Source organism: Neltuma alba, unplaced genomic scaffold, assembly GCF_004799145.2.
Source record: "Neltuma alba isolate B1F8T4 unplaced genomic scaffold, ASM479914v2 tig00010980_pilon, whole genome shotgun sequence".
Lineage (NCBI taxonomy): Eukaryota > Viridiplantae > Streptophyta > Magnoliopsida > Fabales > Fabaceae > Neltuma > Neltuma alba.
In genome coordinates, this window is record NW_021635742.1 from 19,788 (window position 1) to 30,179 (window position 10,392).

Consider the following 10,392-nt stretch of genomic DNA (forward strand, 5'->3'; position numbering starts at 1 on the left):
TCAAAAAGTATTTTTAATCTACAATAAATTGTACTATTTATAATTTATAAGAAGTAGTTTGATTTATAATGAGTTGTATAGATATATAGATTAAAATTTTTTTAAAAAAATTAAAAAGTGTGTTGTCATTTTCCCTAAATTTTATTTATAAATTTGAACAATAAAAAAGTATTTTTAATCTATAATAAATTACACTTCAAGTTCTGATTATAAATTGGAGATAAAAATTATTTTTTAGCAAATTAAATAGATTTAAAATACTTTTTATAAGTTATAAATAATTTATTTTTCAAAAGTATAAAATAATTAATTGTTATAAAAAAATGTGTTGTTAAATTTTAATTTTAGATTTCTTATTTTATAATCAGAACTTGTTATTTTCAAATGTATTGTTGTTATCACTTGGAATAAAATGTGTTGTTATATAAAAAAAAGATGCTGTTAAATTTTAATTCCAGACTTGTTATTTTATAATCAGAACCTGTTATTTCCAAATATATTGTTGTTATCACCTGAAACAGAGTGTGTTGTTATAAAAAAAACGTGTTGTTAAATTTTAATCCCAGACTTGTTATTTTATAATCAGAACTTGTTATTTTTAAATGTATTATTGTTATCACTTGGAACAAGAGTAAATGAGTTAACTTATTTTTTTTTGTATTATAATATTAGCAAAAATTTGTTGGCTCAATGTCATTCCTAATTTTGGGAAGCATGAGGTTGGGGGATCAAATCCCCCCAACCTCACTTCCCCCCAATTAAAAAAAAACAGTTTAAAAAAAAAATAAAGGAAGGCCGCCGGCAATGGCCGGAATCCGGCCGCCGGAGCTCCGACGGCTGGCAGCCGAGGTGGCGGAGCTCCGGCGGCCGGGGCTCTGGCGCTGGCAGCCGGATTCCGGCGAGGCAGTGGTGTTTTTTTTTGGAAAAAAAAAATTAAAGAGGGGTATTTTGGTAATTTGGCCATGATTTCATAATTGCAAATTGAGACCAGGTCCTTGTGAGCAATTTCTCAAATTCAGGGTCCTTGATTGCCATTTTATATATTGAGGGGTCTTTATTTGTAATTTTCTCAAAAAAGATTGCAAGGAGTAAATTTCGACTTTTTTTTAATTAATTTCACTAAATAATTCTAGTGGTGTTTTATGAATAGAATTGCAAATATATGCATTAGTGCCAGAAACCTAAAATGATTAGTAAGGTACAAATTCACGCAAAATAATTGAACTAATAATTATCCATGTTAATCAAAATCCACCCACACATTTAGTAGAAGTATGTACTCGAAGTTTTAGTCAAAATATTAATATGGCAAGGCAAAGTGATACTTCAATTATTCTCTCACAAAAATGGGGAGTTTGATATTATTCCCTTTATGGAATAAGACGGATAAAAGGAATAATTATTTCAAATCTCAGAACTATGGAGATTCTCAACTTTGTCCGTGACTTAAATTTAGTATTCTTTCCGATTCTTAATATAAAAGCCTAATTATTGAATTGGTTTTAATCTTAAATATAAGATCCATTTCTCATATTTATCAGTTTTCTCTAAATTACCCTTAGAGATACTCTCTCAACTATAATCAAGTAGAAGAGGAAGATGAGGTATTAAGAAAGATGATTATAGTGTTTTAAAAAAAATATATCACATTTCTTATAATTAACTAATTTACTTAACTTCTTTAATCTAATCAAATTAATTAAATAGATCTTATATTAAGAATATGAGGAGTATTAAATACTACTATATTTACTTTCCTCTTGTAGCATTAACCTTACAGAGATCATTTTTCCCATTTAAAGCCAAAAAAAAAAAAAACTGTGAATGCTGTGGCTTGAACCAAAGCAAGCATATTCTCCACAAATTTTAGATTACAGAGCAAGCATACTGAATATCACACGCGACAACGGCGCGTGATAGAAATATTATTAAAAAAACATAAAAATAGGTCAAAAAGGCACACTAAGAAACAAAAATATCTGTACGTTTTTTTTTTTTTGGAGTAAAATCTTGAGAATTATGAATTATCTGCTCAGATCTTTTATGTTCCACAAATAAACAGCGCAGCCTTATTTTTCTGGTAATTTAAAAAAATCGAAATGAGAGATTAATACAAGACAGCAGAAGCACGCGCCGCGTGTCGCGGGCCCTAGTTCATTCTCAGCCACAAGAGTCCCTCGCCTTCTGGAATCCTCCAGGGGGATTTCGAAAAATAATTCGAAATATATTTCCGACATCTGACGTGGCACTCCCTCCTTTCTAATTTAATAATTTCTATTTTCTCAGTTTATTTTATTTATATCTCCATCCTCGCCTTCGCTTTTCCTCCTCCCACCCCCTCCCTGCTCCCTACATTCTACCATTTTCCGTTGGGTTCATTGCTCTTCAAACCCCCCCTTCCCTCCTTAGTCTGCTTAGTTTTTCTCGGAAACGGGAATTCTCGGGAAAATAAAAATATTCCCGGAAAATTCATATCGTGGTCGTGTAATCTGTTTTCTCCAGCGAAATCTGAGGTATCTATTCTTAATTTACTCCTTCTCTTTCCGACTGTAGACTTGTTCAGTTTCGGCCATTGAAAATTTAGTTGATCTGATTTCGCAATCGTAATTGAAGCTGATTTCCTTTCACAAAGTTGTTTATACACTTCCGAGGAAAACAGAAACTGGAGAGAGATTATGAGTGATGATGCATGCGTGATTCTGTTGGATAGGATCCATCCCGTTTGAAAGTGTGGTGTAAGTGTACTTAGCTATGCTTCTATAAAGCTTGGGTGAGCAAACAGTTCAAATCGGCTCGATTCTTTTGTTCTTTTTTGCATTGCCTGAGTAGTTGGAGCTAAGACACGTTCAAATGTTCCTTGTTATTTCCGTACCTTTTTTTTCATGGCGTGGAATCTGCACCTAAATGATTCTGTGAATGTCCCAGCTACAAAAGAAGACAGAAATAGTTGCTCTTACCGGAACATGCCTGCAGTAATATTCGTTTGTTGCAGAGCTCTGCGATTGCATTTTAACCCTGTGTATGAAGTGACAACTTAATATATATCTGTATGTAGTAAGTAAACTGAATCACAAAGTGTACCTGGAAGTAATTAGCCACCATGAAAGGGATAGGGTTCCTTTGCTTTGTTTGTGATTGTTACAATTAGTTCGTCTGAAAGTTTGATTTTTTGTACCATTGTAAGCTTTAATTGTTGTATGGGAAGAGTAAGCATTTCAAACCATATGAAATCTGTTACGTTGATATTGCTTTTTTTTCCTCCTGCTCCAAAAATTATTTGTAGGTAATGTTTAGATCGCCTGAGATACAAGGAAGGAAGATGCAGTAGCAAGTCGTTTCCTGCATAAATTGCTCCAATCCAGCAACTTTATATCTTGAAAAAAAGAAATAAATGCCCCTTAGGAACTGATTTGTGTTCTTGGAAGCATCTTTACTAGGGAACTTGTTCCCAAGTTCTCCTCCTTGATTCATTCTTTGTTTGGAGACATCTGTTAACTCAACCATTATTTGGCATGTAGAATCAAATAGAGAGCGCAATGTTCAACAACTGTGGCATGGCCAGTAACTGCCATCCAGACGGAAGCACAAAATCTGAAAATGTTGTCTGCAGAAAGGATATAGCTACTACAGGAGAAGATTTTACCCCCAAGGTTGTTTTACCCTTCACATTGGAATATTATTTCCCTTACAGAAACAGCATGGTTCAAGAGTTCATGTTCATTCTGTTATAATCGTTATATAACAGGTAAGGAAACCATATACCATTACTAAGCAAAGGGAAAAGTGGACAGAGGAGGAGCACCAGAAGTTCCTTGAAGCTTTGAAATTGTATGGCCGTGGTTGGCGTCAAATAGAAGGTAAACTCATTCTGCTGCTTTGGTGGTCGAATATATATTAACCATGAATGCACGCATTGCCAAGTAAGATGAAATTATTCGTATCTTCATGCAGAACATGTAGGTACCAAAACCGCAGTTCAGATTCGAAGCCATGCGCAGAAGTTCTTCTCTAAGGTTGATGTTTTACAATTTCATAGATATTCCTGCGGGTGATATGTGTATTATATAAAATAATAGTAATAAGTCAAATAAAACAACTGGGTTTTGATTAATCTTTAGGTCTATTGTTGTGCTGAAACCTATATTTTGATTAATATGCAATTTAATAGCAGTAGAAAAGCTACTGACGCTTTGTGCACCTAATATTTCTCAGGCATCATAATCTCCAATTTGTTTCAGGTTGCGCGGGAATCTGAGGGCAGCACTGAAAGTTCTATAAAGCCAATTGACATACCGCCTCCCCGGCCAAAAAGGAAACCGTTGCATCCATATCCTCGTAAATCAGCTGACTCGTTCAAAGGACACTCAAATGAATCAGAAAGATCTCCGTCTCCGAACCTGTCAGCTACAGGGAAAGACACCCAATCTCCAACTTCAGTGTTATCTGCGTTTGGATCAGCATTTTCTGAACAGAAAAATAGATGTCCATCCCCAAATTCTTGCACTACTGACATCCACTCGGTCAGTTTATCACCGGCTGGAAAAGAAAATGATTGTATTACATCCAATTCATCCGAGGAGGAAGAGAAGGGATGTTTAGCTTCAGTCCCATCAATAGCTGATTTGAAGACAGATCGGTCCCTGGTATGACAAGCTTCATGTCATCTTATTCTTTAGCTTATGTTACGAAATTTCATTAACTGACTCCAAATTCCACTGTTATTTCAGAAGGTTGAGTTGAAGTCCACGAAAAATGAGAATTCTACAGGAGATGCTGCCAAAATTCCTCATGTCACAAGCATCAAGCTTTTTGGAAGAACTGTCTCCATGACAAATCATCAGGAGTCAGTGAATATAGAAGAGAAAATTCAGTCAGTTATATGTAAGGAGAACCTTTGCTCTGTTAAGTCTGGATTTGACGATTCCTTACCATGCTGGAATTTACGCCCAAGTCTTCCGGATTTAGACCTTGGGCTGCGCAATGAAATTTTAAATCTCGCACCCCTTCATCATCCCTCCATCAAAGAGAGAACGATTGAGAAGGAAAGTCACCGTATTGATTCTAACGCTGAATCAGTTAGTGAAATGGAAAATGGAGACAAGTTGGATGCTATTGATTCTCAAAGTCAATCATCCCATCATTCCAAGTCTCCACGAGGGTTCGTACCATATAAAAGATGTTTAGCTGAGAGAGACGTGAATGCGTTTGTTGATGGATTGGAAGAGAGGGAGGGACAACGAACTCGAGTGTGCTCATAGCATTGCTTTTCATTTCTCGCACAGATTAAGAAGAACGAATACTGACGGTTGGACGCTGAGTTCGGACGTTCACTTCATAGGTCACTTTTATGGTGTTTTGTGGGGCGCTAAGTTGTCGGTTTAGGTAGTTAAAATCTAATTGACAGGTATCTGATTTCCAATTCCTTTGCCCCGATTATCTATCTTACTCGAGCCATTTTTTCAGCCTTCGAGAAAAACACAGTTATGTCCAATAATTAAGAGGGAAGGTCAGTGCTAACTCATTCCCTTGTGACAGTAGTTTGGCCAATAGGGGCACAGGAATATGGTCCACGGGCAAGAAAGAAGTTGATTTATTGGTATGTCTGGTTTTTGGCATGATCATGTCATTGTAGTAGCGTGATTGGATCTGAGATGAAGTGCTAAAAAGAAAATGGGGACAATGAACATCAACAAATTTCACGCATATGAGCTATTTGTTCCTGACTCCTCCATTGGCTTTAGGAATTGTAACCTAATTATGTAATGCCCCGTGGGACCTTGTGTTTGAGAACCCAGCCGAGCAGTTTGTATATCAGGATGTTCTTGGATCCAAATTCTTTATTTTTCAACCACATATTAAACATTGCCCCTTTGTTGGTTAATATTATTTTCTCCTCTGACCTGTTTTGTCCAATATACTTGCTCAACAGTAGTGAGTTTCAAATTATACATCTTCCGAAATTCAATTAAATAATGAGTACCATGTCTAGTTATACCAAGCTATCAGATATCTTCTTCAAGAAAGCAAGACCGCTAATACAACCTCCTCAATTAGATTTAGTCATTCCATCTCCAGACTTGAGACAAACAAAATACGGCTAAAATATGAGGGGAAAAAATTAAATTTGTATGTTCATGAGAAACAGTGACTGCAACTGTGTACTAGACTTTCATCATACATGGCTCAACATGATAGAGGGCTTAAGCAACAGGACCCAAAGGACAATGTCCATAAATAAGGTGTTTTCTTTGATGGGAGGGGAGTTAGGACAAGTTGTAGTTACTAAACTTGGAACTTCAGAAAGATGGAGACCCATACTTGGTAACTAGGAAATTAACTTGCTGAACAAAATTCAAATAAGTCATACATCCCTAGTAGTTTATAAAATCCAAACTTGCTCTACCTAATCTCATAATTCCTTTTGGCCAAAACAGTCCTAATTCCTTTATGAAATAAAATGGGCAATTTTATATACAATTGATGAAAAATCATATATTTATTTGGAAAATAATTTGAACTCGCTGATAAATAAAAATTTATGCAAGCAACACCCGAACTTCCTAGGAAGTATAATAAATTGAAACAAGTGATGCCCAAATCAGCCGACAGGCATCAGGTCCAAGAACATACAATTTAGCAGCGCTGAAAGCTGAAAGCAGTTATATTCCTCAGTACCGAAGGCATCTCTCATACAGTATAATCAAGTAAAATGCAGGTGCGTTAGCCCAGGGTTAATCATGTGTCCCTTCTCGGCAGGCATTATAATGCAATAAGACCTGTACATGAACTTTCTCCTGACGTACATTACTATCTAGGGTTTTGGTCAAGTCTTCGGCGCAATTCTGATCTTGGTTTTGCAACTTCCACAAATATGACCCTGCCATCCAAGAACTGCAATACCAACCATTCCTCTAAGTATTTTACACAACCTAAAAGTAAATTTAGTTTTTATTAAATGCAATTATTATTAGGAAAGTGAAAAAGGGAGAAAATCTTTTTCAATGTCAAGGCAAATCTAGTTAGTAGATATGATCCTTCGGCAGTTTACGCATTATGGGTATTGATTCGGTTTTAGGGAAATGAAATTCTCTTCAATTAACTGTCTGACAATGGAAACTAAGGAAACCAGGACAACTTCCTAAAAATTCATCCAGACCTCCAAGTTTCATGAAGAAACAAAACCTTAAGAAAGGATGAAACCCATCACCTTTAGGAATAACCGTGCAATACTTTACACTTGAAAGCAAATAATTTATTTCATGATTAGTTTATAATGTAAACAAAATCATATTATTATGTTTTGACTCACTTAAAAATTCCATCAGTGCTAGACCTCAGAAATAAAGCATGCTTAAACATCATAAACGGACATGATATATGTTAAGGCCCAGAAACCGTTGGTGATATTTAGTTATTCGAGGAAACGTGCCAGAGAAAATCAAGGGATTGTGAGTTGATTCTGTTTTGAATTACTTTGAAATATTTTCTATTGCTTTTCCGTTGAGAAATAAGTGGTTTAATCCCCTCAAATAGGATTAGATTCTTATCCTTCTGTTATCTTTATTTCCAGACTTTAATTATTTTCATCTCTGTAATTCAGCTATAAATATGCCACTGGCCACTTGAATAAAGCATCGAGCATTACAGAGTGATTTTGCCTAAATTGGAGATTCTCCTTTTGTCTATTAGAGAGTGTAGTGAGATTCCTACAGCATTTTCTAGTGGAAGATATTCTCTTTTCCTTTCTGTTCTCTATTTTCAGATTGAGGCCTCTAACAATATATAACTCATCTTCTGCAAACAAACATGCTACAATGAGAAAAAGGAGATAGCATACCTTCCCATGCATTCCTTCAATAGCCTTCTGAGAATCCTCTTCAGTTGCATAACGAAGAAAGGCAAATCCTCTTGGTCTATTTGCTATTTTATCCATCACCAGGTTGACTGCTCATATAAACGAGTGAATACTTTATTAAGAGAAATGGATTGCACACAAATTGATTTGTAAAATAGTTTCTTTTGCAAAAGGAGGAATCAAGAACTAGCAGATAAATGAGATGACATATTATGAACCGCAAGTTATGGTAATATAACATATTAGAGAAATAAGAACATGCCAAAATTAAAGTTCTTACCTTCCACAAGTTCACCAAATTTCTTAAAGGCATTTCGCAAGCTCTCTTCAGTGGTACGAAAAGATATTCCTGCAAGGAACAATAAGTTCTAGCATGAGCTGACACATGAATAGAATACCGCAAAATAATATACATTCGAACAATAAAATGTAAAATGAAATTCCAAACATGGCGCAAGCATTCACAGCTAAAGTTATGGGAGTATGTACAATCTGTTGCCAAAATGTCCAATCTCCCATTGCCTACGGAGAAGAGATTAACAAAGGCGTAAGGGCTGATGTTAATTTCATCAAGAATGGAATGTTTATGACATCATTGTTAAAAAGGATCCCTTATTCTCTCATGAAATTGTTTAATTAAAAGAAATCAGGTTCTTGATTGGGGAAGTTAAGATTTAGGAAGAGCGAAAACACTCACTGGAAGGAAAGGAGGATCTACAATGCGAATAAAGAGAAGATACAATCTTGTTAGACAGAAAGTTTCTTTTATCTGATATAAAGATAATGTTGAAGATGGAGTATATTACGCCAAAGTAGGTCATATATGTTGATGCCAAATTTTGTTTCTTGGCTAAGGGAAGCTCTGGCAGGCTAGTAGCTCTTCCTCTCTCTTGGCTCCCACCAGGAAAAGAACACAGGCATTACTACTACTGTGCCTTAGAATTTAACCTCTTCTTGAGTTCCAAGTTATTGCACCGCGTGGCTGCGGTGGTGAATGGTACCTAATGGAAGCTAGGTCAGAAGCACGGGTAATAGGCTACAAATAATTTTGGCATCTCACATTTATTAATGCAGTCCATATTCTGTGCCTAATAAGGCTCAAATTTATCAAACTTTCAGGATTTGAACCAAAATGCAAAATATTTTCAATTCTGCAGATAAAGATCATTACACCTACCCTTGCCCGCTTCTTTGAGCTACCCAGGAAAATTTTGTAGGCTTTCACGGTTAAAAGCAATTACCGGTTGAAACAATTCTAAGAACAACCATCGCAGGCGTAGATGAACAATGGATATCCGGTGAAACAATGAATCAATACACAACAATCGAATCAGTATGGGCCCTAATAGAAAAAATCAATTTCTAAATTTTCCGGCTCCTGCTTGAAACAATAAAGTATTGCTAATATTCATCAAATACCACCCAAAGGGGGCGACCCAGAAATTAAAAACCAACACGAAGTTGAAAGTATAAGAAGAGAAGAAGAAGCTAACCAGTGACGTAGAGCTTAGTTGAAGGAGAAGAAGTGAATTTGGTATTGGAAGATGGGGTTGGTGATTGAGAAGCAGGAGGGGGATAAGGTAAACACGCCAACACGAAGGAGGAGCCATTTCTGAGTGATGCGGGAGGGAAATTTCGGTTGCTTCGAATGTTAGCCACACTAACTCTGATTCTCGGAATATTGTTGCGGAAAGAAACGGGCGTCGAAGTCCCAATAGGAGTGGCAGCAACAGTGGTTGCCATTTCTTCGCCGGCGAACTGAGCTCCAGGAACCGAACCAGAAAACCTTTTGGAACCACAGAATACGGATTACGGAAACCAACCCATAATTTTATCTTGCGAGAAAACACTTTCTCTAAAAACCTTTTGAGGCATCCAAAAATGCCCTAGGAGGATGGGCTGCTTTAAACTTGGTAGAACGGCATTTTGGGTCCAATACATGAATTTAATTTCAGCTTAGGATAAAAAGTTTCTAGTTTTTCTCACAAACTATTCCCAGTTATTAATTATACATTTTAGACTCTTACTATTATTTAATGTTAATCATTTCGTCTTTTTGTTGGAAAACAAAATTTCGTTGGGAAAAGGATAAAAAGTTTTCTAATTTTCAATAAGAAAAAACACTTCTGATTCTAATCCTGTAATATTATATCATTATTCTACTTCTCCTTTTGTGTTATTTATAAGTCACTAAAAAATTATTTTGTCCTTAAGTGGTATCATTCAATTTTGTCTATATGAGTATACAATTTATAGTTTATCTGTTTATACAATTTATAGTTTATCTGTTATTCTGTAGACAACTTTGTTTTTATTGTTAATGACCGCCAAAGTTCGTTAGAAACAGAATGGAGGAGTACGGTTAGTCATTCAACATTTGTTGCCAAAGCTCGTTATAAACAGTGAGTGATTTGGTTGTCATTTGTGATCATTCAGAGACTAATTCATTTGAATCAGTATCATCAGATTTTATTAAGTTTTTAGAAGGTTTTTCCAATTTGGACATCGGCCTTTTATGCCCTTGTTGTATTTACCCC

The 10,392-nt window shown here is 35.7% G+C and overlaps 2 protein-coding genes across 5 annotated transcripts; one reads left to right on the plus strand and one right to left on the minus strand.

Annotated features, from left to right (window-relative positions):
- The first annotated feature begins 2,345 nt into the window (after nucleotides 1-2,345).
- Nucleotides 2,346-5,913, plus strand: LOC114760460 (protein REVEILLE 7-like). Of its 4 annotated transcripts, none has more exons than XM_028949715.1 (6): nucleotides 2,346-2,513; nucleotides 3,519-3,650; nucleotides 3,746-3,857; nucleotides 3,952-4,013; nucleotides 4,239-4,643; nucleotides 4,728-5,913. In XM_028949715.1, exons 2-6 carry the CDS (start codon nucleotides 3,537-3,539, stop codon nucleotides 5,256-5,258), a joined length of 1,224 nt encoding a protein of 407 aa, XP_028805548.1. In that variant the 5' UTR covers nucleotides 2,346-2,513; nucleotides 3,519-3,536; the 3' UTR covers nucleotides 5,259-5,913. The 4 variants fall into 4 exon arrangements, with proteins under 4 accessions (XP_028805548.1, XP_028805547.1, XP_028805549.1 ...); XM_028949714.1 differs by having other exon boundaries at nucleotides 2,390-2,513; nucleotides 3,284-3,650; XM_028949716.1 differs by lacking the exon at nucleotides 2,346-2,513 and adding an exon at nucleotides 2,542-2,770.
- A 535-nt stretch (nucleotides 5,914-6,448) lies between these two features.
- LOC114760461 (organelle RRM domain-containing protein 6, chloroplastic) lies at nucleotides 6,449-9,674 on the minus strand. The gene is made up of 4 exons (XM_028949718.1): nucleotides 9,349-9,674; nucleotides 8,136-8,204; nucleotides 7,838-7,944; nucleotides 6,449-6,891 (listed from the first exon to the last, which is right to left on the minus strand). The coding sequence occupies exons 1-4, from the start codon at nucleotides 9,596-9,598 to the stop codon at nucleotides 6,808-6,810; spliced, it is 510 nt and encodes a 169-aa protein (XP_028805551.1). The 5' UTR covers nucleotides 9,599-9,674; the 3' UTR covers nucleotides 6,449-6,807.
- Between the last annotated feature and the right edge of the window lie 718 nt (nucleotides 9,675-10,392).

Coding starts and splice junctions, on each gene's coding strand:
- LOC114760461 (XM_028949718.1), bottom strand. CDS start 9,598: ATGGCAACCACTGTTGCTGCCACTCCTATTGGGACTTCGACGCCCGTT. Junction 8,205..9,348: donor AACTAAGCTCTACGTCACTG/GTTAGCTTCTTC, acceptor TGTTCCTTGCAG/GAATATCTTTTCGTACCACT. Junction 6,892..7,837: donor TTGAAGGAATGCATGGGAAG/GTATGCTATCTC, acceptor TTGGTATTGCAG/TTCTTGGATGGCAGGGTCAT.
- LOC114760460 (XM_028949715.1), top strand. CDS start 3,537: ATGTTCAACAACTGTGGCATGGCCAGTAACTGCCATCCAGACGGAAGC. Junction 4,014..4,238: donor CGCAGAAGTTCTTCTCTAAG/GTTGATGTTTTA, acceptor AATTTGTTTCAG/GTTGCGCGGGAATCTGAGGG. Junction 4,644..4,727: donor TGAAGACAGATCGGTCCCTG/GTATGACAAGCT, acceptor CTGTTATTTCAG/AAGGTTGAGTTGAAGTCCAC.